General features: G+C 38.9%; 1 protein-coding gene across 1 annotated transcript in view; it reads left to right on the top strand.

The window, feature by feature from the left end:
- The first annotated feature begins 5,905 nt into the window (after positions 1 to 5,905).
- PEX5L (peroxisomal biogenesis factor 5 like) overlaps positions 5,906 to 25,672 on the top strand; it is a 70,507-nt gene continuing 50,740 nt past the window's right edge. Inside the window, exons 1-3 of the mRNA XM_090274244.1 lie at positions 5,906 to 6,017; positions 6,924 to 7,020; positions 19,169 to 19,264. Coding sequence (XP_090130370.1) covers positions 5,965 to 6,017; positions 6,924 to 7,020; positions 19,169 to 19,264 — 246 coding nt within the window. The 5' untranslated portion in view covers positions 5,906 to 5,964. The remainder of the gene's footprint in view (positions 6,018 to 6,923; positions 7,021 to 19,168; positions 19,265 to 25,672) is intronic.

The raw sequence follows: 25,672 nt of genomic DNA, 5'->3' as shown, positions 1-25,672 counted from the left end.
ATATAATTTGCTTCTAAAAGAAGTGTGGGAGCAAGTGACTAAATCTTAGCTGTTTTTACAGTTAGTAAAAAGACATATATGGCATTTCAGAGACTCTTTTTTTCCTCTTTTTTCCTTCTATTACAAAGAAATCATGGTGGGCCTAGAATGACTTACGACATAACAGTGGCTGAGAAATTTTTGTTTAAACATTCAAAGGATATCAAATGTGTGGCATCCTAGCCTATCTTGGCTGTGTGCCATGCTTAAATTGTAGCTATCAGGCCAGTCGGCTTAGCTCTGAAAGCCACTTCTTCCCCTTCACATTCAGGTACTTGTTAACCACAAAACAGTCCTCAGATCTCAGAGCATCTCAGCATTGGAAAGGGCTCCCACCTCCTCGGGAAGACTCGGATGAGATAAGCTGACACTTTCGGGCCATCTTAGGATAAATTTACTTTATAGCGTATTCTGTAAAACTGATATCTTTGTCTCATCTTCCGTTTAATTCCCAGTGGTTTTCCTCTTTCTGTCAGTGTATGGAGCTGATTCTTGCCTGAAATAGAAAGGATCAAGGAAAATAGGAGATCAACCAAAAGGAAAAGGAAGGAACGCATCATGAGGTGGCCACCAAAGAATGGAAATAACATTTATCGAGTACCTATTGTATGCCTGACATTTTACACATTCGATTTACGAATCAGGAAAGTTCATTTCTGTATCATACCTAAAAGACAGCCCATTAACTCCACATTTTTCAGATGAGGAAATTAAAGCTCAGAGAGGTCAACAAAACTTACTCCAAGTCACACAGCTGAACAGTGGTATAAGCAAGTCTTTCCACTTCATCATCAACATGCGACCACTGTGATTTGTAATTGAAATCAGAAGACAAGATCATGGACAGTAAAGCTTGACACACCATCTCAAAAATCCCATAGAGATGCTTAGCTCATCAGGACAGTGCAGTACTGAAGAAATTCTGGTTGTGAGCTCAGTGGAGCCCTGAGCCTGCCTTCAGTGCAAGGGACAAGCAAAAGGAAGAAAGTCGAGATATCAACAAAAATCCATTCCTCACCAAAAGAAGTAGTAGAGTAGTCGCTGTAGACGGTGCCAAGAAGGGTTAACACAAGGAGTTTTTTGTCACTTTCATGGTTTTTCCAAGCTAACTGGGGAAAGAGATCCTGGCCAGAAAGCACCAGGCCAGTTCAGAAGCAGCTTCTCACAAGGAGCTAGTCAAACCCTGGTCACTTGCACTATAAGAGCAAGAAGAATGGAAAGTTTCAGAGCTTGCCTTTTTAATTCCCTTTTGCCTGGTTTGCATTTGAACGAATTATTATTTCTGCCTGCATTACAGTATTTAATACAATGTAATCAACTTGCTAGGAAATAAAAGTCTAATGGTTTTTTGATTTGTTACATTGAAATTGAAATTTGCATATTAAGCAGCAAAGATATTAACATATGTACCCATTTATCAAGTGTGGATTATATAACACCTTTCTAGTTCAGCCCAAACAGCAAGCCATTTTCTGATTAAACTGGTTAATTAGATAAAAGATAATTAAGGATGTTCCATTATATCATGTTCACTTTAGTAGTTTGAAATTAAAACACAAGGACATTCAGAAACTTTAACAAATCACCCTCATAATTGTTTCACGAGCATATCCCTGAAAATGATAAAATGATTTTCTCTGGAAAAACTACACTCTAAAATAAACCTCTCTATAAATAAAGCAAAGCAGTAAAGTAAATAGTACCTGTACTCAGATTCAGTTTTATCATTTTAATTTCATTCAAACCTTCATCACTGGTGAGGCTGATCAAAATCCTGCTTTGCAGATTTGTACCATGTAAAAAAAGATCAGGCAGCAAACTTTCCCGTGTAAATACCAACTGTCCTTACAAATCAGTGATAAGCTAACTTAATTTGGTGCTTCTAACCTACACTACAAACACAAATTCCTTCTGCACCCAACTGAAACCTATTTTTTTTTTAAAATAATTTCAGAGCTCTGGGTGGGCTTATCTTTAACCTCTTTGGTCTCTAATAGTGTTGACCACAGGCTTAGATCTCCTTGACCTGAGCGAACCTGTTGCACAAACCCAAACCAAAGCCAAGAGGTTGGAGGCCTCATCGAAAACCTCATCCCTCAAGAAGAAGGCTGATGGATCTGATCTCCTCGGTGCGGATGCTGAGCCGAGAAGCCAGCCTCTTCGAGGCCCGGAGACGTCATCCTTAGATTTAGGTGAGGCAATCTTGAGAAGTTCCCACAAGTGACATTAAAAACATGGGAAAATGAATGGAAAAGGCTAATTCCATGTAGAAAACTGGGCAGTACACACTTCTTTTGTGCTTGGGTTAAATGATAGTTGGGAGCTGTACTTTGAATAACTGATGTGGATTCAATTCATTTATTTATTCAACCCACAAGAATTGAGTTCTTGATAGGTGGCAGGCACCATACTAGGCACTGGAGTTACAAGAAAAATCAGATGTGAATATTGCTCTCTAGGAGCATTCTGTCTGGAGGGGACAAGAGTCAGTTGACAGAGAGGGGGCGTGGAGGGTGGGGGGAGAGAGTGAGAGAGAGAGAGAGAGAGAAAATGGGAACTCTAACACAAGGTCCAGAACAGCCAGACAGAATGGTAACTTGTAATAGGCATGAAGATACATCCGCTACAATACCAGCTTCCATTTATTGATGGCTTATGATGTCCAAGACTGTGCTACATGATTTACATATATTAGCCCTTTAATTCATCCCAACTCTTTGAAATAAGTGAGAAACCAGGTTTTCAAATTTAAATAACTTGCTCAAGAGCTCAGTTAGTATGAAAAAGAGCTGGAATTTGAAGTTAGCTCTAATTAACATCAAAGCCCATACTTTTATCCCACTGTACCTCTTCCTGAGAAAGGAGACTTAACCTCAGCTCATGGAACCAGTCATATTAAGCTCTCCTTTCACAGGAGAAAATAAAGGTGGCAGATATTATTTTAGAAAACTGAAGGGAACACATTTTTCTCCAGGCTGTGACTGACTGGTATGTATGTGTTTACATATGTGCATGGGTAAATATTCATAAAATTAGCATATTAGTAACTTATCCATAAGGTTGTGAATATGAAAGGGGATATATATGTGAAATCACTTCACACTGTGATGTGTACATGTTAGATGATCATGAATTAATTTACTCATTTATTCAGTAAACATTTCTCTGAATACCTGTGTTCCATACTATGTGTTAGAAATACAAAGATAAATAATATAAGCCTTAGTTAAGTTTATATTCTCTTTCAGTAAGCTTACAATCTAGTTGGGGGATAGAAAAAAATTATTAAATGATTATAATCAAATATGCACTACCATAGCCCCTCATATTTGCAGTTCCACTTTCTGAAGTTTCAGTTACCTGTGGTCCGAACATGTTAAATGGAAAATTTCAGAAATAAGCAATTTATAAGTTTTAAATTGTATGCTATTCTGAGTAGCATGATGAAGTCTCAAGCTGTCTGGCCCCATCCCACCCAGGATGTGAATCATCCCTTTGTCCAGCATCTCCAGACTATATACATGACCTGCCCACTAGCCACTTAGTAGCTGTCTCAGTTATCAGGTCACCTGTTGCAGTATTGCAGTGCTTACTTAATAATGGCCCCAAAGCGCAAGAGGGTCATGCTGGCAATTCAGATATGCCAAAGAGAATCCATTAAGTTCTTCCTTTAAGTGAAAAGGTGAAAGTTCTCAATTTAATAAGGAAAGAAAAAAAAATCATATGCTGAGGTTGCCAAGTCCCATGGTAAGAATGAATCTTCTATCAGTAAAATCGCTTAATTTTTAAATTAAACTTTATCTTAGGTGCGTACATATAGGAAGAAAATATTGTATATATAGGATTCAGTGCCACCGACAGTTTCAGGCATCCACTGAGGGTGCTGGAAAGTACCCCTTGCAGATAAGGGGGGATTACTGCATATGTTGTAATAAAGGGAAATAGGTTGCTTTCTACAAGAGCACCTTCACAGGGCCCCTGACCCAGCCAGAGGGTTGTAGGATGTGTCTTCTAGGAGATGCTAGGTGAGCAGAGTCTTGAGGGATGAGTGGGAATTTTCCAAATGAAAAATATGGATCAGAGAGAGGTGGGGAGGAAGTGACAGGGCATCTTCTTGATGCAGAAGAGAAGGGGGTTCACACACAAAGAGACAAACACAAAAATTTGTATATTTTCAAGCAAATACAAGTATCATAATAGTATTCAAGAAGTGAGGAATAAGTCTGAGAATCTCTCAGGGTCAAGATAATGGAGTTCTTGGGTGCCATGCCCTTCAGTTTGGCTGGATTGAAGGGCTTTACACATGAGAGTGACATCAATATATTCTACTTTAAAAAAACTTTTCTCTGGTGGAGGTATATAGAAAGGTGTAAGAATAGAAAGATCAATACAGACAAGATAGTGACAGAGGGGACAGTTAGATGAAGGCAGATTTAGAAAAAGTTAACACAGGACTTGTGGACTGAGAGGATGTGTGTTTGCCAGCAAGGAAGACACATGAATGTGCCAAACTCTGTGATGAGGATAGAAGAGGGGAAGGAGGGAGGAAGAAAGACAAGGTTGAAACTATTGAGTTCAGTTTTAAATTTGTTGTACAGGGTGGGGCAAAAGTAGGCTTACAGTTGTTCTTATGGGAAATAATACAATAATTAGTAAATAAGAAGATTAAACTCTGTGTTTTGCAAACTCGCAATTGTAAATCTACTTTTTATTTGAGGAGACTGTGCGACTTCTCTGTGGAAATGTCCAATAGACTCTAAATGTATACATCCAGAACTCAGGAGAGAGAGCAGGGCAGGAAACGGAGATTTGAGTGTCTGAATCCTATGAATGGATATCAGTATTTATGGATGTAGATGATGTCACCCAAAGACAGATCATAGAAACAGGGAAAAGAACCAACATGTTTCAAACCAGTTGCATACAAGCATCCCTTCTCTCCTAACCTACCCGTCTTTGAGGCCTGTCTCTTTGAAGGAAAAGTTTATAACTATCTTTGATATTTCCTCACCATCAATGTGTTCAAGGTTTATTCAGTTTATACATTTGTATAAAAATATATTATCAAACCCATTATATATAACACACTATACATGTAAATAAACTTAACTTTCTCTGCTTTTGAGAAAATGTTTGTGTAAGAAGTTATAAAAATATTTAGTTTAGAGACACTGGCTGCAAAACTACCTTTGCATAAAGGAAAAATGGACCCCAAGATTGTTTAAGTGGTTTATTTACAGTCACACGTTTGTTAATGAGAGAGAACCCATCCAGATTCTTTATCTGTAAGAATGAAGCCACAGGAGAAAATGGTTTTAGCATTCTCTTGGCTTACTCCATTGCCTCCTTTCTCTCCATCCCCATTATTAATTCCCTCCTTTGGCAAGAAATTAAGCATTCTCTACAAAAGCTGTGAAAGGTGCTAGTTTATTCTCACCTCCTTTTAACAAGGAGGCTCTTTAAACAGAATTTCTTTCTAGAAACATGCAGAAGTGCTTCACAACCACCATCTTAGGTGAAGGTCGATAGGTCATAGTACTTCCCATGCTTATTCCCATGGGATTCCATGGACTCACACACAGAATTCAGAATGCACATAGCTCTTGAAATAAATTCAGATAAAACAACTTGATTATTTAACTGTAAAAGCAAGCTAATTTCTTTAATAGGTCTCATTTTTATTTAGCTGCACATGTTTTTATTTTCATGTGACCTCTAAAAAAATGGTCTTGTGGTTTGAAAACATCAGTTGAGTAAAGTGCACTTGTAAAACCCTTCTCAATCTTAATCAATCTCTCTTCTTCTCTCTGCTCCTCACATTCTCCTTGTCTCCCTTGCCCCCTTCCTGTCTTCTTACTAGACATCCAAACACAACTGGAAAAATGGGATGATGTTAAGTTTCATGAAGATCACAAGGGTCATGCAATGGCAGAGAGAAAATCATGCTCATCTAGAACTGGATCCAAAGAACTGTTATGGTAAGATATTTTATTATCAGAAAATAACCATATATAAGTCAATTGTATGGGTGTTTCCTCTCTGAAATAGCCACTGAAATAGCCAATGAGTTAAGTCAATTCAAACATTCAGTGCCATGGATATCCCCTTATATGCCAATGTTAATTATTGTGGCTTCTAAAACTCAGTTATTTCATCTTAATTGCCAAAATCAGCCAATAGAGATTCCAGTAGATTCATAATTCAATATTCAATATTTGTTGATAATTTTCTGAATGTGTAAATGAGCTGATCACAATAGGTACATAATGTGTTTTCATATGTGTGTATTCAATATATGTCATGAATGATAGTTAAATTAAGTGTTTCAGGTTATACAGGTAACCTTTTCTGACTTTGTTAATAGTCAATGTCAGATAATGTACTATTTAAGAGTAATTCATGGAGACCATGAGAAAAATTGGCTTCCTGAATTTTACCATATTTTTAAAACTTCCTAAAGGACAGCATATTTTAGTATCCTATTGCCCTTCACACACCTCTACTTACTATAACATTTTATGTTCTATATAAAGATTAAATCATACCTGAGAGGCTTTGTGAGAATCTTTCCTCCCCTCAAAATAATACTATTTAATAAAGCAGAACTTTCTGTTACAGAAATGGTATTGCATTCATTTACTTTTTGCACATAATTAGACAGAATTCTAAATCAGAGGCACTAATGCCTAGCACATCATAGCCACTTAAATTCCAAAGATGGTCATTATAAAAAAATATATAGAAATTATCCTTTTCTTCAAAATTCTGGTGAGAGCTTGGTTACCATGGCTTTCAACGATCCAAATTATCTCAGTTTCTTGGCTGGGTTTCTAACTAAATCTGTTTCTCAATGTTCATTAGTTTCCTTCATTTTCCCCTTACAGGTCCTCAGAGCACAGATCTCAACCAGAGCTGAACAGTGGGAAAAGTGCACTGAACTCTGAGTCTGCTGCAGAGCTGGAATTAGTGCCTCCAGCACAGGTAACCATTAATTTTTCAATGAGTCCATCTTTTCTAATAGATGGTTAACATCTTAAATATTTTATTTAAATTTTCACAGAAAGTTCTAAGTATGTTTTCTATATTTTGTATTACATGTACTTTCTTACTCAGTATCTGTCTCAATGCTTGGACTAGAAAATCCATTAATGAAATCTTGTGTACTTAGCACTTTTTCCTTTTTCCAGGATTTACTGTTCATTATTTTGCAATACAAAATCTGTACTACTCCATTATTAGCACTACTGATGTCACAGAAACAAAAAAGAGGAAATTACATCTTGAATGTTCATTTACATTTATGCCCTGTGGAAGAGGGTGCTTATTGCACATCAGGATGCTGTCTGTCATGTTAAAATAAACTTCAAAAAATGAACAAAGAATTATAGTATTAGCAGTAATGGTAATACTAAGAGCTACTGTTTGTGAGTGTGCCCACTTAGTATTGGGGACTTTATTATGTGCTTTACATATGTTATATCTAATACTGAAATAATCCTGTAAATAATTTTTAGCCTCACTTTAAAGATCCATTAAATGGTCTCACTGAAGTAAAAATCCTTTTCCTGGGCAAACCAACTAATCCCTAGTGGAAGTAGGATGGGAATCAGACCTGTTTGTCCACTATTGATTCTTGACTACAGTGTAACTGACTTATCTATAAGTAGTTATCACGTATGGTTAAGACTGCCAAGAAGGCCAAAGTCAGTCTCAATCTTTTCATTCACTCAAATACTTTACAAGGGTACAGCCAGGATCTGAAACCACAAAGATTAGGACTTCCAGTCAAGATGGAGGTATAGGCAGACATGGCTCACCTATTTGCTCAACCACATCAAAATTACAACTAAAATATAGAACAACCATCAGTTGAAACCTTCAGAAATCGAGTTGGATGGAAGTCTTAACACCTACAGAATTAAAGAAATCACATCCATCCAGACTGGTGGGAGGGGCACAGACGCAGAACAGGCTGGTCCCACACCCAGGTGTGGTGGATAAAAATTTGGGAGGGGTATCTCAGGAGCAAAGCATTCCAGCCTCTTCCACAACCCCCACACCAGTGTTCCAGTGCCAGTAAGATAAGTCCCCACAACTTCTGGCTGCAAAAATCAATGGGGATTGAGTCAGTGGAAGAAACTACTGGCGCCCCAAGCAGTTCCTCTCAAAGAACCCACACATAGACTCACCTACTCAGACTCACTCCCTCTGAGCTCCAGCACCAGTGTAGCAACTTGAAAGGAACCAGTGGCATACTGCGAGTAGCTGAAGTGTCTGGCATCAAAGACAGCAGAAGCCATTGTCTCTTTTCTAAACCTTTCCCCTCCAGAGCCAGCAACTGGTGCCATATTTGAGATTCCGTCAACCTGGCTAACACTGTTTGACCTGCCTCAGAGATCCCCACAGACTCTGCCCACCAAACTTACTGGTCCACTCAGGCTGCTTTTCCATATGAATGGCTGGTCATGGCTCATGCTTCACAACTTCCTAAATCCTTTCAAATAAGCAACAGCTGGCCTCAGTGAGCCCCAGGCATGGCACTAGCAGTAGCCAGCCTAGATTCACAGATTGGCTTCACTGCAAATCTCCATTCCCAGCACTAGTAGCAGCCATCTCAGATTGCTTTATAGCTCAGGCAGGGTAGCCATAAGCAAAATGCAGGTTGGGGCTAACCTTGGCCTGCAGCAACCAGGCAACCTCAGGGCCAACACACCCAGGGGACAGCTATAGACTACATCAGAAAACCACCACCCTGCCCCTGCACAGCTGATCTTCCACAGAGGGTGGAGGTTGGTGGTAAGTGGCCATAGCCAATCCTTGCAGCTGACTAAACTTGGTAAATCCCTCCTATTGATTTGCCAACAGCAACCAAGTTTCAACTACAACAAGAGGGTGTACACAGCCCACACGAAGGGTGCACCTTGAGTACCCAGCTTGGATGATAGGGGAGGCTATGCCAATGCACTCTACAGGACACCTACTACATCAGGTCACACTACCAAGACACAGAGGCAAAGCAGCTCTACATAATGCATAGAAACAAACATAAGGAGTTCCCAAAATGAGGAGACAAAGAAACATGCCCAAATGAAAGAACAGATCAAAACTCCAGAAAAAGAGCTAAACAAAATGGAGGTAAACAATCTATCATATGCAGACTTCAAAACACTGGTTATAAGGGTGCTGAAGGAACTTAGTAAGGATCTCAGCAGCATAAAGAAGATCCAGTCAGAAATGAAGGCCACACTAATTAAAATAAACAATTTACAAGGAAACAACAGTAGAGTGAATGATGCCGAGAATCAAGTCAATGATTTGGAACATAAGGAAGCAAAAAACCACCAACCAGAGCCACAAGAAGAAATAAGAATCCAAAAAAATGAGGATAGTATAAGCAGCCTCTAAGACAACTTCAAGAGGTCCAACATTCACATCATAGGGGTGCCAGAAGGAGTAGAGAAAGAGCAAGTATTTGGAAATCTATTTGAGAAAATAATGAAAGAAAACTTCCCTAATTTGGTGAAGGAAATAGACATGCAAGTCCAGGAAGCACAGAGAGTCCCAAATAAGATGGATGCAAAGTGGCCCACACCAAGATACATCATAATTAAAATGCCAAAGGTTAAAAGATAAAGAAAGAATCTTAAAAGGAGCCAGGGAAAAGAAGTTAGTTACCTACAGCAGAGTTCTCATAAGACTGTCAGCTTATTTCTCAAAAGAAACTTTGCAGGCTAGAAGGGATTGGCAAGAAATATTCAAAGTCATGAAAAGCAGGGACCTACAGCCAAGATTGCTCTACCCAGCAAAGCTATCATTTAGTATCAAAGAGCAGATAAGAGCCTCCCAGACAAGAAAACACTAAAGGAGTTCATCATCACCAAACCATTATTATATGAAATGTTAAAGGGACTTATTTAAGGAAAAGAAGATCAAAATTATGAATAAAATAGCAACAAATACATATCTATCAACAACTGAATCTAAAAAACAAACTAAGAAAAGACAAAGAACAAAGACAGAACCATGGATATGGAAAGTGTTTGATGGTTGCTAGATGGGAGGGGCGTGTGGGATAATGAGTGAAGAGGTGAGGGAATTAAGAAGTACAAACAGGTAGTTACAGAATAGCCTTGGGATATAAAGTATAGCATAGGAAATGGAGTAGCCAAAGACTTATATGCATGACCCATGGACATGAACAGGGAGTGGGGGGTGCTGGGTGGAGTGGGGCAAAAGGGGAAAACTCAGGACAACTGTAATAGCATAATTAAAATATAATTTAAAATATTAAAAATTAAACATTAACTTTCATGCACTTTACCATTTAGTTGAAAATAAGGGGTGAAATGCAGTAAGCTAGAAAAATTCTCTTGCGTTTACTAGATAAGATATTGAAACTAAGAGGAGAAATATATTATTACAATAAGTAAAGGGATAATTATGATAATAGCAAATATTATTAAATGCTATGATAAGGCCTTCTAATATATATTAGCTCATTTGATTCTGACAAATGGCTCTATGAGTTAATTTATAACCCTCACTTTATAGATGGAGAAACTAAGTCACAGTGAGATTAAGAAAATTGCCCATGCATCCCCCAACTAGTAGGTGGCAGAGGGTGGCTTTCTAAGCCACTAATAACACCTTCCACCTGCATCTCACCCTCCACAAGAAAGTGTGGACGTTAATGCCCCCAGAACTCTGCTGGGAAGCAACTCAACTAACATCCAGAACAAATAACTCTGGGAAGCTTAATGAATTGTAAATGTAGCATGAAATGTATTTTCTTCCTCTGTCTTCATTCTAAATGTGTCTTTTTTAAAAGTAAAATGATAATGCTTATTAGAGAAACATTTCTTGATAAAAGCATTAGAAATTTAGACTTGACTAAAGTAATTGGTACTGTTTCATAAACTGGAATCCTTGGAACAACTTAAGGTAGCACTAGAACGTTTGTTTCACAGGCAGGGGGAGACTTGGTACAGGTGGGCTGCTCTGCAAGGAGCTTGGGGGAGGAAGATCAGTGGGGGTCCTGGTTGCCATGGAGACCCACAATGCATGTATCCTCTTATTCCAGTGACTGCTGCTCTCCTGCTGGTTGTCTGATTTCATCCCACCACTGACCCAACAGTGTACCTTTAAGCAAACACAATGTGCTTTGGAAAATTTGAAGAGATTCCTAATATTGTCCTCCAAAACTATTTATAATGCACTGTGCCCTGACCTGTGTAGTTCAGTTGGTTGGGCGTTATCCCGCAAAAATAAAGGTCACCAGTTGAATTCCCAGTCAGGGCACATGCCTGGGTTATGGGTATGTGTGATAGGCGACCAGTCAGTGTTTCTCTCAAACACTGATGTTTCTCTCCCTCTCTTTCTCCTTCCCTTCCCCTCTAAAAATAAATAAATAAAATATTTTTTAAAAAATAAAATAAAATGCACTGTGACAGTTCTCTATCTAGATAAATCATAGTGAATCCTTTCAGAGGGGTACCAATTATTTGTAAAGAATGTAACCCTTCATTAAAAAAAAAAAATACTGCGTGTTTACTTATCAAGACTTCCCTTAACTAAGGAAATTCATAATCTTTTAGTTTTAATTCCAGCCTATGGTTAAATTAGGAAAATTTCATCTATTTGGGATTTAATCCTCTGAAATACTGTCACTCGAATGGAGCAGTAAAAGGGTAGACTTATTAATCTACTTTTAATAAAAAACAAAAATGTTTTTACTGTTAGAAGCATATTGCTCTTAAATATATGATCTCTTTATATAGATAAAATGATGAGGGTAGTATAAACACTCAAAACTGACTTGCAAACTATTCAGGTAAACAATTTCAGTTCACCAAAACTTACTACAGGAAAACCAAGGAAATGTTTTCTTCTCTTTCAGGCCAACATAAATCATCCTAAATTCAACAGGTGAGGAGCTATTTGCAAGCCTTGTTTAAAAATCATATTTCAGAATCAAAGAAAATGAGAAGAATTCTTATGTTAGCTCATTTCATATCAAGGTGGAGAGAAGGAAAGACATAGTAAAGACATAATCTAGTCTCTTCCACATAGTGTTTTGACTACACTAATCGGAGTGGCAAGAGATTATAGCGAATTACACAATCTATATGCTTAAAAATAAAGTTTTTGACATGTCAAACTACGTAATTAGTATTCCCTGGAGTTAAATGTTTAAAGAAATTATGCAATCTGAAAAATTAGAAAACATTTGAAAATTTGAAGAAAACACAGAAAGTAATGATGTAAAATTAGCTTTTTCCATAAATGGGCTGAGGGAGTGGTGAGGCAAAAGAAAAAACTGCAGCTCCTGCCGGAAACTATGGTTCAAGCATTCCTTTTTCAAGTCTGGACACTGGGCGGTGAGTTCTGCGCCCATTTAGCTGGACTTGACAAGAATGTGAGATGTGCGGCAGCCAGGCTCTCTGATACTTAGGCACAATCTCGTAACTCTGGTTTTGCTGACTTGGCACTGCAGCTGATTCCTTCCATGTAGTTATAATTCCATCAAGTTGGCAGTGTCCCAAAACAGAATATAAATTTTAAGATGGAAGTGCAAATATGTTGTCTAAATTTTTAAAGTAGTGATGCAAAAGGAAATGCATTTAATAGCTGTCATATTACACACTTCATGTGTATAATGTAAAATATTTCTAATACATTCTTTGAAATGCTTGCAGTAATCTTGGAAATGAAGATCCCCATTTCTCACGTGAGTAATGCATCTTAGAGAGCAGAGTACTTTTCCCCAAGGTGACACAGCTGAGGAGGAGAGAAGCCAGCATTCAATTCACACCCCTCAGCTGCGAAAGCCCTTATCCGTAACCACATACACCTTTGAATCAGTCACATCAAGCTCACCCACTGAGAGAACTCCCAGACCCTCTATCTCCATTCCCATTGCAAGCCTAATTCTTATGTTTATAGGCTTAATACGAGTTCAGTGATTTTAAAGAATAGTTATCACTTTCTTCCAGAAACTTTTTAAGATAAATTAGGATTGTCATCTGATCTGAAGCTAAGCGCAATTTTATGTGTCCCCTGCCAAGTTCATTCTCAGACTCTTACTCTTAGAAATGTTGATGGCTTCCATTTTATTCCATTTTAACTCAACAAATGTGATTGAATGTCTACTATTCATAAAGCTCTAGTGAGGTAGTGAAAAAGTTAGAAGGAGGAGTTTGACTTTAGGAAGTATCAAGACCTTTCTGTCTAATAGAAACAGATAGTATACCCGAAATATAATTTTACTTGCTGGAAGATGGTACAGGAGCCACATCCTCATTCCCTGTCCCCTCCTGGACATACACAGTGAGCTACCAATGAGGAAGGAAGCAAGCAAAGATGGAAGGAAGGAAATAAGGAAAGAAAGGCAAGGATGGGCAGGAAGGCAAGAAGGGAGGAAAGAGAGCTGAAAGATCATTTTTGGCCTAGTAGGAAATCTGCACATAGAAGGTACTCAACAAATACTTGTTGAAGTAAATTAAAGAATGCTAACAAAAAGAAGAAACAACACATGTTTGTCAAATTTTATAATTCGAAAGTAGTGGCTAATGGTTAAAAGGTAGAATAAGATTTAAAAAAAACATTTAATTCTTGATCATTTTGAAGCAAGTTTCAAAAATACTCTTGAGTTATTCATTTTGAAATCAGCAATGAGTTTCCTTGATGCTCACTACAACATAGAATTCCACAGCTGGACAGAGATGGGAACCATACGCTCCCTCCTTGCACAAAGCTCTGAGAATTTGCTCTTTACACTTAAGGTAGAGCTTATTTGTCAGCCTTTAATGGTAAGTGTCTACTGACTGATGAAGAAAAAAATTTGAGCATCTCAATGAAGCAGGTGTTTAAATTATCTGTTGTAGTGTAAGAACTCAACTAGTCTTCATTAACCCTGAACAAAAGTACTCTAAGCACAGATATTTTTTAATGTATTTCTAAAGTCACACTTAACCAGAAAGATGATAACAAAAGCCAAGGTTTATTACTGTGTACTGAGCATTTTGTGTGTGTATTTACACAAATTATTGTTCTCAGTTATTATATTTATTCTGTAAGTGCATACACACTTTGCAGACTGAGGTTTATAGAGATGAAGTAATTATTTGTCCAAGGTCACCAGTTCGTAGTAAATGGATTTGGCCCCAGGCAGTCTGACTCCAGACATTATGTTTTTCATAACTGTTATATTGTCACCCAAAGTCTGCTAGTTGTTACATTTTTCTCTTCTACAGTTATGCAGATCTCTTTCTCCTTCCGTTTCTTTTGAAAAGATGTTGAGCTTTTTAAAAATGTGTTTTGGCGGGAGATCTTTGGCATAACATAAAGTCAATGTATGACTGGCATCGAGATTAGCCAACAAAATAATGCTGGGAGAACCACAGGCACAAATACAGTCATTTTCAAATCATCATTTTGATCACAATCATAATTTTGAATAAGGAAAATAAAACATAGTATTTGTTAGATTTGTGCCCGGAAGAAGGGAGGTATTGGGTGGACCAGGTCAAAGCCTTTATTGAAAGATGTTCAAGCAGGCAGGCTGAGTCTGAGCAGAAAACAGCAGCAAGGGAAGGGGTAGGGGAATTTGTAAGGACGTGGAGAAGACCCCCAAGGGGTGAGTCACCCTGCTGGTCAGCTCCAGAGTCCACGGTGTAGGTGAAACAACAGTGTTCTCCGGTTAGGGATGGTTGCTGTGGGAACAAAGTCCAGGAAATTTATGACCCTTGCTCCGGGGAATTGCTCAAGGGGAGAGAAACCAGGTCTCAGCAGGATGCTGGCAGCTGTGCCTCAGTTGCCTCTGACAATAGGGAACTTCGTGATCGGGTGCATGGCTGGTGATGCTGGCCCTCTTTGTTTCAGCGCGGGTGTTGGCTCGGGTCCTGCGAGACTGCGGGCCACAGTTCCCAAGAACACAGCGACCACTGACCATACCTGTTCTGCAAGTCCTGACACAGGTGGCAGGTTTCAGGGTGGGCAACATGGGGTCTCTGGCCCTAACAATATTCTTTTTAAAGAGTTCATTTCTTTCTTCTTTCCCTTCACCTAGTGCTTATAATTCAGAACAATCAACAGCTCAAGGAACTAATGCTTTCTTCTTTGGAGAGTGTAAGACCCTAAAATCCAATGAGCTTAAACCAATTAAAATGCTGTTTTTAAAGCTAAAGCACTTCCAGGAGGTTGCTGTAAACATGGAACATTTTTACAAAATCATGCAAAGAAGAAAAGAAATGTCTATGTCAGAGTACATTTATGAACGCCAGAGTTCCACCTGCATGCGCGTAATGTCAGTATCTAGACCAGAAGTTCTCACAGTGTGGTCCCTCCACCAGCCTGATCAGCATTACCTGGGAACTTGTGAGAAATGCAGATTCTGGGGCTTCACCCCACCGACTGAACCAGAAACCCTAGGGGTGGGACCCAGTAATCTGCATTTGACCCAGGCCTCCGGGAGATCCTGACGCCCAGTAATGCTTGAGAACTACTGGGCTACCAAAACAGCCGCAACGCAAACTTATGGCCACCAGTCCCCTGGGTAACTACTAAGCGATAGCCACAGTTTGCAAACATTACTTACATGTACTTTTCCGTATCACAGGTTTGCCTGTAATCTTTAGTTGCATACTAATCTCACCTTGAAAACTGCTTTTGTTTACATTCAGTACTTACCAATATTTTATAATGTTTGTCTTATGCTTCTTTGGGCATAATAGACAGCTTTCAAATGTGAGGTAGGTAACACTTGTTTAGCAATAATCTAAAGCCTCTCTAACAATGTGGAAAATATCACTTACCTGCATAGCAATTGTACTAGCAAAATATAATTTCCTTTGCACGGTAAGATTCTATTTATACTTGCTGTTTTAGGTGGTAAAGAGAATATGAACTGTAAGTCTAGAATCCTGAGGGGGAGGTTTCCCTTCTCTCCCTGTGCCTCCTGTGATCCCTAATCCACTTGGGTCATGAAACATGGATGAAGGGAAGCTGGTGACAGTAATGGAGTCCTGTGAGGTCAGGCTTCACAAGAAAGACAGATCATATTTCACTGGTGAAAAGAGCCTCTAATAAAAGGAGGTGGCCTGACATAAAAATGTTGGTGCTTTCTTTTTATTCTCCTAATGCCATTCATGACTCATTCCTAACATTATTATACAAATGCACAAAGTTCATGTCTTACCATGTATCCACAGTTTAAAATTTACTTGTTTGTTTATTTCATTAATGAGGGCACCAGCAGGAAGACAGGAGAGTTGGTTTCAAAAGCAAAGGATTAAGGAATGGGGACTTATGTAACCAGCTGGAAAAGAAATGCCAAAATAAATTTGCCAAATTAGAAACAGGACTGTTTAACACTCCACCAGACAAAAATGTCATATCACCTCTACAGTTAACCCTTCTACCAGGCTATAACACCCTCACAATTTACAAATTTTAAAAGGTTGTAAACCACCTGCACCTTTATGTTTGTTAATCAAACATTGTGATCCAAACGTGTCAGATAAGGGTTGTAGGGGCCTGAATGGTAACCAGCAGAAAGATATGTCTACAACCTAGTCCCCAGAAGCAGTGACAGTTCATTCTACTTCTTGTGTTTGGATGCCATTCCCTCCCTGCCTTAACTCTCTGGTTTGGGAGCAGGTTGTAGCTTCTACAGGGCTCAGAGGGAAGGGAGGATGCTTGTTCATGGTGGCCATTGAACCTGGCCCATCCCAGAGCAAGGCACTGATACCTAGACAGGCCCAAACATGCCCTCTTTGCCCTTCCTCTTATCACCACAGGCCTTGCTCTTTACCAAGCACCCCCAGCCAGGACTTGGCTCTCACAGACCTCTGCCACTCAGGCACAGGCCAAAAAAAGTCCCCTCTCAAACTCCTGTAAACTCTCTTTAGCTTCCCAGATGGACCAGGAATTCTTAACTGAGAACACTTAGTTATCTTCTGGGAGTAGGGAAGAGAAATACCTTTAATTAATTCATTCATCTGTTCCCTGAAAGCATATTTTTCACAAATATTTATTGATTATTTATGAAGCACCTACTATTTGCAAGAGATACAAAGGACACAGCGGTAAAGACATCAAGGAGGAGAAAACAATGTTTCAATAAAGAAACCTTCCACCTTCATTAAAGCAAAATACAGTCTAAGACTGTTGTTTATGCTCAGAAGTGTTGGTGATTAATTACTTCGTTATTGTTTTCAGCCCACACTAATCTTGAGGGCTTCTTGGTTGACTCCCTCAACCATGCATGGACCTCTGAGGGCCAGCTTCTCTATACTTTGCATCTTTCTTAAATAGCCAGTTGAGCACAACCTCCCATGAGAGGCAGTATAGCACAGTGGTTATGAACTTGGCCCTGAAGCACCAGCCCTACCACTTAGTAGCTGTGAGACTTTTAAGCTCTCTGTGCCTCACTGTCATGGAGTTGATGACAGCACCCACATCACAGGCTGTTGAAAAGGCAAAATGAGTTATAGTACCTAAAGGACTTAAAGCAGTGTCTGACATGTAGTGAGGCCTGGTATTACTGCCCTGTAATAATGAAAGGGGGAGGGACCTTCTAGAGGACCAGTGATGGTGGAGACACAATGAAAAACAGCTGAACTTTATAGGTGGTAAGTGCTGGGTGAAGAACAAAGTTTTGCTCTAGAACAGTGGTTTTCAAACATGATTGCTTTTCAAAATCACCAGAGGAGCTTTTCAAACGCTTAATGCCCATCCTTCCCCCACCCCAACTCCAGAGATTCTTATGTAATGGGTTTCGGGTGGGACTCAAGCCTGTTCAAGTGATTTCCGTAGAAGCCAGGGTTGAGCATTCCTGCACAAGAGCAAACCAGCACATAGGCCAAGGTGCCACCCCCTATCCAAAATAAAGGAGGTGGTGGGACTTCCTGCCACACACCTGTCTCCTCCTATTCCCCGAGGCCTATTACCTTATCAGTACAACCCCTCACCCTGCAGCCCATACATACATAGGCATCCTTAGGGCACGAATCACTTATCAGGCCCTGGGCTATGTACAAGGCGGTACAAAAGTTACCAGGCAAAATCTTACCTGCATGGATTCCACAGCAGAGTCAAAAGACAGTCAAGAAAACAAGCTATTGTATGGAAAAAATTTGGAAACATTCCACATGCTCATGAAGAGAGTTCTGAGCAAACTACAGTACATAGTACTTACTAGGAAATCCCTGGGAAGAGCGAGGTACTAATTGTGGAGATATTCCAAGGTATATTATTGAGTAGAACAAAGTAAGCTACAGAATAGCTTATCATTTATGTTTCAAAAAAATTTCTGAAACACATTATGATATTCTATATATGGATGCATAGATATACATGTAACTGCAAAGAAAATAGTATAGAGGCGCACCTCTTATTTCCATAATTAATTTTTCAAAAAGAAAGTATTCATTGTTTGTCAAATTAAAAATTAACATGTTTAAAAGTTCCAGTAGACTCTTTGCTAAGCTGTGTGTTACATTGCCTGTTAATTGTGACAAAGCAGTTGATGTTATTGGCCATGACTTGATCTAAGTGACTATTATTTAACAAAGAGCAATGCCCTAAGGAAATGGGACATAAGACAGATGTGTCCCAATGGAGGGGAGGCAAAGGAAGGAGAATCCAGCATGAAGCCTGCTGTGTATTTAAAGAGAAAGACCTTGCTGCCACCTTTCATTTCTGCAGCTTTCCCAATTTTACCTGAGGCTGGTCCTTCTAACGAGCTGAAAGCTTCACTCTCAGCTTCTAGGTCTAGTCATCTAATGAAGATTCTCTATTCCAGCTGCATGTCAGAGTCACATGGGAGACTTACTAAAATATTAATGCCTGGCACCCAGACCAATTAGAGTAAGACCTTTGGGAGGTTGGGCCAGGGTTTTGTTTGCACCATGACCAGGGTTGAGACCCTGTTAGAAGAATCATGGATGCGTGCTCACACATATAGCCACCATTCCCGTTTGGGCAATATTGTGCTTGCAAAGTACTCCCCAAATGACATCTGTTGCAGGTACTGCTTAAACTCCAGGCGGATGTGGGAAAAAGAAAAGTAACTGTACTTTGGAGTTATGTGATTCTGGTACTATAGCACCATGTGTCTGATTGATTTCAGGCTCGACTGACCAAAGAGCAACGCTGGGGAAGCGCATTACTCTCCAGAAACCACTCCTTAGAAGAGGAATTTGAAAGGGCAAAAGCAGCAGTGGAGGTAACTTTTTTAAAACTGTTTTTGTTTCATGTTTCTGAAAGAGGAATTCAAAAAATACAATTTCAGCAGGATATACGTGAAATAACCATGACTGTGACTATTAGAATGAGACCTGATACTAGAGAACTTTTGACTTCCTACCAGGACTGACTAATAGATGTCACCTCTTATGTCAATTCTGTGATAGATTAGCAGTTACTTGAGTCTCATCTGGGTTCTATAATGAACCTATGTTATGCATTTTCTATGCCTCTCCATGAGGCCAGGATTCATGCCTGGCATTTTTATCTCTCTAGCATATACACGATGTCTGAAACATAGGTCTTGCTGCCCTGGAAATACTATACTTTCTCCTAACTGAAAAGGCATGGCTGAAATATTGCAGCCAATGGAGGGCTTATCTTGATTCAAGCTCTAATTTTTTTGCTGTTAAGAGTATCCAAAACAAACGATAAGATTTCATGCTTTTTATGGCCAAGTAATATTCCACTGTATATATACCTACCACTTCTTCTTTATACAATCATCTGTTGATGGACACTTAGGTTGCTTCCATATCTTGGCTATGGCAAATAGTGTTGTAATAAACATAGGGATGCGTATATCTTTTCAAATCTAAAACATGAAATTAACAAACAAAAACAAATTCACAGATACAGAGAACAAATTGATGGTTGTCAGGTGGGAGGAGGGTTGGAGAGAGAGGTAGGAAGATGAAAGAATTAAGAATTACAAATTGATAGTTATATAATAGTCACGGTAATGTAAAGGAAAGCATAGGGAATGTAGCCAATATTGTAATAACTGTGTTTGGTGCCATGTGGGTACTAGAATTATGGAGGGATCATCTCATAAGTTATATACATGTCTAATCACTATACTGTATACCTGAGATTAATATAACATTGAATATCAACTGTAATTAAGAAGTAAAATTTAAAAGAATATTTCAAACAATGACAGTGTTGATAAATCAAATGAGATACCTAATTTGAACAATAATTTTCTTATTTAGCCTTCTAATGAAAAAGAAAGAGGAGGATGGAGAGGAAGGAAGAAAGAAAGGAGGAAGGGAAGCCAAACAAGGCGCTCTTTGCTATTTTTTTACCTGTTTTCTTTCTGGTCAGAATCGCAAAGAGTGCATCACAGATGCCATCTGTGATACTCATCACAGCTTTGGTAGATCACTGCTTGAGAGTGGAACTTTTCACCGAACCAAAGTAGGAACTTATTAGAATCTCCATTTCCATTACTGATAAGAAATCTTGAAAATTCGAAGTATTCCTGTAATATGGCTCATTTATGTAGCTGTCTTGCCACTAAAATTTGGATGAAATTATTATACTCTAAGCAGTCTTTCAGTAACTCCATGCTTGAGGTACAATTAAATCACATTTTCAGTTTCATAGTAAAAGGATTTTTTGTATTCTAGGAAATAATTCCAGCCATGATTTCATATCATCATTCAGAAACCCCGTAAGAGAACACTTATCTCATCATGATACAATCTACCCAGACTTCTTTTTTTAAGTTTAATCTTTTTTATTTAAAAAAAGTAATGCATATTTAGAGCTCTTGAATGTGATCAACTTATAAATTTGATTGAGACCACATTGTCCAACTGCCTGGAGTCCATAGCTCAATTTATCTTAAATGTAGATTTTTTTCAGACTTAAGAGCTAATTTAAATTTATCTTTTGAACTCCTACTGTGTGTAGTATACTGAATTAGCACTAAAAAGAACATTATGTAAAACCATAGCATCTTGGATCAGTAAAGACAGAATTTATCTGGCCCCATTTATAATGAGAAAGGCATTGGGTTCACACTTCAAAGTAACATATCAACAAGACGAAAATTATCCATCCATGTACCTACCTATATCTATCTATGTGTGATATATAGAAATAGATATGTATTGATATATAGATATATACTCACAAAGTCATTTCATCTTAGTTTTGGTAGAGACCTTAGAAGTCATGTATCCCAACCGGGCACACAAACCAATTTTTTTCTATTCAACCATACTTGGCAAATTATTTATCCCAACAAACCCTGTTTCTACTTGAACACATCTAATTAGGGATAACTCACTTCTTTTCAAGAAATCCTATTTTAGTTTTTGACAGTCCTAGCTATTAAAAGGTTCTTCCCTGTATTGTGCTGAAATTGGTCTACCAGCAACTTCAAGTTTTGCTTAGTGTTGGCTTTACCCTCTCTGGAAAAAGGCAGAATTAGTTAAATCTCTTCTCTACATGATGCCCACATTTCCCCTGGAAGTCTTATCTTCTCCTGCTTCTCCTTGTCTCTCCTCAGTTGTTATTTCAACTTTTCTCTAGTAGCTTCATTTCAGCAGCAATATAGGCCTTAGTTTCCACACCTGTAGGGTCCTTTCCAGCTACAAAATAATAGGTAGTCACTCATTCAGCAAACATTACTGGCTGTGTATCAGTGCTGAGTGCTGAACTAGTCCTAGAGATCAATAATGATCCAGCCTTAATTAGCTGTCTAACAATAGCATGGACCAGATGGTCAACTTGGACAAATCACTTGCTCCCTCCACTTTAGTTTTCTTATCTGTAAGATGAGGGAATTGGATTTCTAATAGACTAAAATCATATAAATAGTAAGTACAGAATTTCCAGCAAATCAGAAAATTATAAGCAACTGCTTGGCTGGAAGCCTGAAATTGAGAAGCTTTCCTGAGGAAGGTGGGGGAATGATACTAACCAGAAGGTGAGAACAGATATGAAGGAAAAAAAGATGCGTGATGGGGAGTGTTTTGCTAAACTAATGGTAAATCAGACAAAACCGTACACATACATGGACTGTTAACTTCCTGACATTATTCTTATCCAGGGTATAATCTAAATGCATAGTGGAATACATAATAAAATGCATCAGTCTTGGAAATATACATGCCCTGGACCTAGCCACTCCTTAAAATTTATCTTAGAGAAATAATCATGAAAGTTTATGATATTTTATGTATAGAATTCTTCAAATAGTAAAAATTTGGAAATAGCCTAAATGTCTCATGATATAGAATTAACTAAAATTTATCTCTACAGTAAAATGCTGTGTAACCATTAAAACCACATTATAGAGAAATATTTAAGATCATGTAAAAATTTCATGATAATTGGAATAATAATTTATATACTGACAGTAGTAAAATGTGATCCCAACTTTGTAAAATAAAAATAGCATAATACCTAATATGTACAAGTACATGCCGTGAGCCAGGCAGTAGGTTGGGAGCATTACAGGGATTCTCGCTGAACCCTCCCAGCCGTCCTGTGAAGAATCTAATATCACTACTCTCATGTTGCAGGTGAGAAACTGAGACTCAAAGAGATTGCAGACAGTTACATGTCATTTTATAAGCAATTAAGATAGACTGAAAAATGAACACCCCTCATTTAGCAAGCTACAAAGTCATGATTTTCACCCTGACTCCGGAGCCCGTATTCTGAATCACTGCACAATTTAAGCATAAAGAGACTGTGTGTTGAAATGAATGGCTGGACTTGGAATATTTTATTTCATCTCTTAGTTTATCTGTATTTTCCAAATGTCCCGTCATAAACATGTATTATGTTGGTAATCAAGGAAAAAGTGGCAAGTTACAGACATTATAGTGGGATATAAGATTCTTAAAAGAACTGAAAGTGCCCTGTTCATTTTCAGACAAATAAAGAGCAGGGCTGCAGACTGGCTTCACCAGAGACAGACAGTTCCAAACAATAGTTGAGACCAAGATGAAAATCATTTTGTAAACTGAATTTTTCCAAAGTCTCCATTTTATATTTTATATCATCTGATTGATATTCTTTCTAGTTCATAGTCTGTTCCACTCTTAAATGCTAACTTTTTAATTTATTATTTTTTGTCACCATTCTATCCAATGACCTAGCAACTGGCCCCCTGTCCAGCTCCTGCTCCTCAGTCCCCTCAGGGACACTAATGTCCTTTTCTTCTTGCACAGAAACCTCACTGCCCACCATCTCTGTCTGCAGGAAACACTCTCCCCTGAATCCTCATGTGGCAGGATCCTTCTTGTCATCCAAGTTTTAGCTTGAGTGTTAGTGCCTCAGAAAAGCTGAACCTGACCACCCAGTTGCTATCATAACACCTAGAATTTTTGTTTTTCCTCCTTATGGTTATCACTGGTTTGTTTTGATTTATTTGTCTATTTGTCATCTGTCTCTGCTTTAAAATGTAGCTCCCGTGAGAAAGGGGTCCTTGTCTCTTATTTACCACTGTACCTCAATATCTTGTACCCAGTAAATATTCAGTAAACATTTGTTGAATTAATCTGTGGATAACTGATTGTTAACCACCTAATGAACTGTCAACAACAACAGGTCCCGAGGAAGGATGCACAGGGAGGCACAGAAGTGGGAAACAGGGAAGGAGCCCGAGGAGCTCGGTGAAGCCTGAAGCTGCCTCCAGGAAGGGAGATCCCTAGAGAGAACTGTGCTGCATCTGCGGAGGAGAAAGGTCACCCGGGCATCAGCAAGCCTGCAGCCACACACCAGAAATACTGCCTTAGCAGGGAGGGAAAGAGCCAGTCAGCATCTAGTATTGTGTTCAGCTGGTTAATCTCATTAGGTGCCTCTGCCTTCAAATCCATCAGACATGTTTCAGCTTCTTCTATGGGCCAGGCACTGTGCTGGGTGCTAAAAATAGAAAACTGAATGAGACCATCTCTGCCCTTAAAGAGTTAGAAGAATTGCAGGTGTGAGCAGCTCAGGAGATCGCTCAAGTATAGCTTATCATGTGGTATAGTTATTATAGGTTTCCTTTTCCATCTCTGCACTAGACTTTGACCTCTTACAGGCAGGACTATGTCTCACCCTTCATTATATTCTCAGCCCTTTCTAAATCTGGAGCAGAACAAGGTCCCACAAAGTTTTGCTGGATAAATAAATGAAAGAAAAAAAAAAAACCAACTTATTCCTCTACTGCATCAATTTCATGCAAGCACCTCTTCTCTGATGGGTGCTTTAAAAACATTACAGCCTTACTGACTAATGGAAGATGAACTTTGTGCCCCTTAACTCAGTCACATTTCATTTGACTCAAATATTATTATAATAATTGTATGCATTTTTAAGAGTTCTTTTATAATCCTCACCCAAGGATATGTTTATTGATTTTAGAGAGAGAGGAAGGGGGGGGGACAAAGAGAGAGAAACATTAATTGGTTGCCTCCCATATGTGCCCTGACCAGGGATTGAACCTGCAACATTTTGGTGCATGGAACTCTCCAATCAGCTTAGCCACTGAGCCAGGGCTGATTGTATGCATCTTAATCAATGTTTTCGTAGTTCTACTTTTACCCTGAGGGAGGTATTCTTGTGGAAAAGAATAATGAAATGTGTAAATGGACAAAGGAAAGTACAATGGTCAGAGGCAAGAAAAAGAACAGGAAGCCTAACGTTAATTCCTTCTGGCTAATTAATTGAGCCTATTAAATTCTACTAAAACCTTTAAATTCTAGTGCTCTGATCTTCTCATGCCCCAGTCTCTTCCCTTTGATCTTCACTTGGGATATTGCTTGTGATCATTTAAAATGTCCACAAATTCTTAATTCTCCTCCCCTTGAGTGTGGACTGGGCTTAGTGATTCACTTCTAATAAATAGAATAAAATGGTAGTCCTGGTGTGTGACTTTGCAAACTAGGTCAGAAAACGTACTGTGGCCTCCTCCTTGCTCTTTCTCTCGAATCACTTACTCTAGAGGAAACTCAGCTTCCATGTCATGAGGACCCTTAGCAGGTGAGGAACAAGACATTCTCCCAAGAGCCAGCAAGGACCTGAGGCCTCCTGTCAACAACCACACAAGTAACTCATTTGTAGGTGCATCCTTCAGACCCAGTTGAGCCTTGAGATGACCACAGTTCCAGCCAGCAACTCATGAGAGATCCCAGTCAGAACCAACGACTCCCAAATTCCTGTTTCTCAGAAACTTGTATGAAATAGTAACCTTTTGTTTTTTAAGTTGCTATGTGTTGGGTACTTTGCAGCAGACAGGCATTGTTCTCAACCTACAGCCTGAATCAGCTCCACTGCTCTCTTCCCTGCCTCCATCCCCAGCAAATTTCAGTGCTACAGAAATTGGAAGATGACCCCTTTAGCACAGAAACAAGGTACTCATTCATCCGAGAATGTGATTTTTCTAACTCCTGCCACTCTCATTTCTACTGGTCCTCAGCTGACCTTCTGTGATCCCCAAGGGAGAATAAACAAAGAGCTTTTCATGAAAGCCCATGTTCCTTAAGGGCATATTCATCCCTTCACCGAGGATCTGGTCAGGGACTGCTTTTTCTTCTTCATAGCAATTAGATCTCTCTTCATGATAAGGCATTTCTGTGTCCTATCTCAAAGGACACAGCCCTCA

The sequence above is a fragment of the Furipterus horrens genome, unplaced genomic scaffold (genome assembly GCF_987537825.1).
Source record: "Furipterus horrens unplaced genomic scaffold, mFurHor1.1.pri manual_scaffold_1, whole genome shotgun sequence".
NCBI classification, from domain to species: domain Eukaryota; kingdom Metazoa; phylum Chordata; class Mammalia; order Chiroptera; family Furipteridae; genus Furipterus; species Furipterus horrens.
The sequence above is the reverse complement of the archived record's forward strand: the minus strand, read 5'-3'. Positions and strand labels throughout refer to the sequence as shown.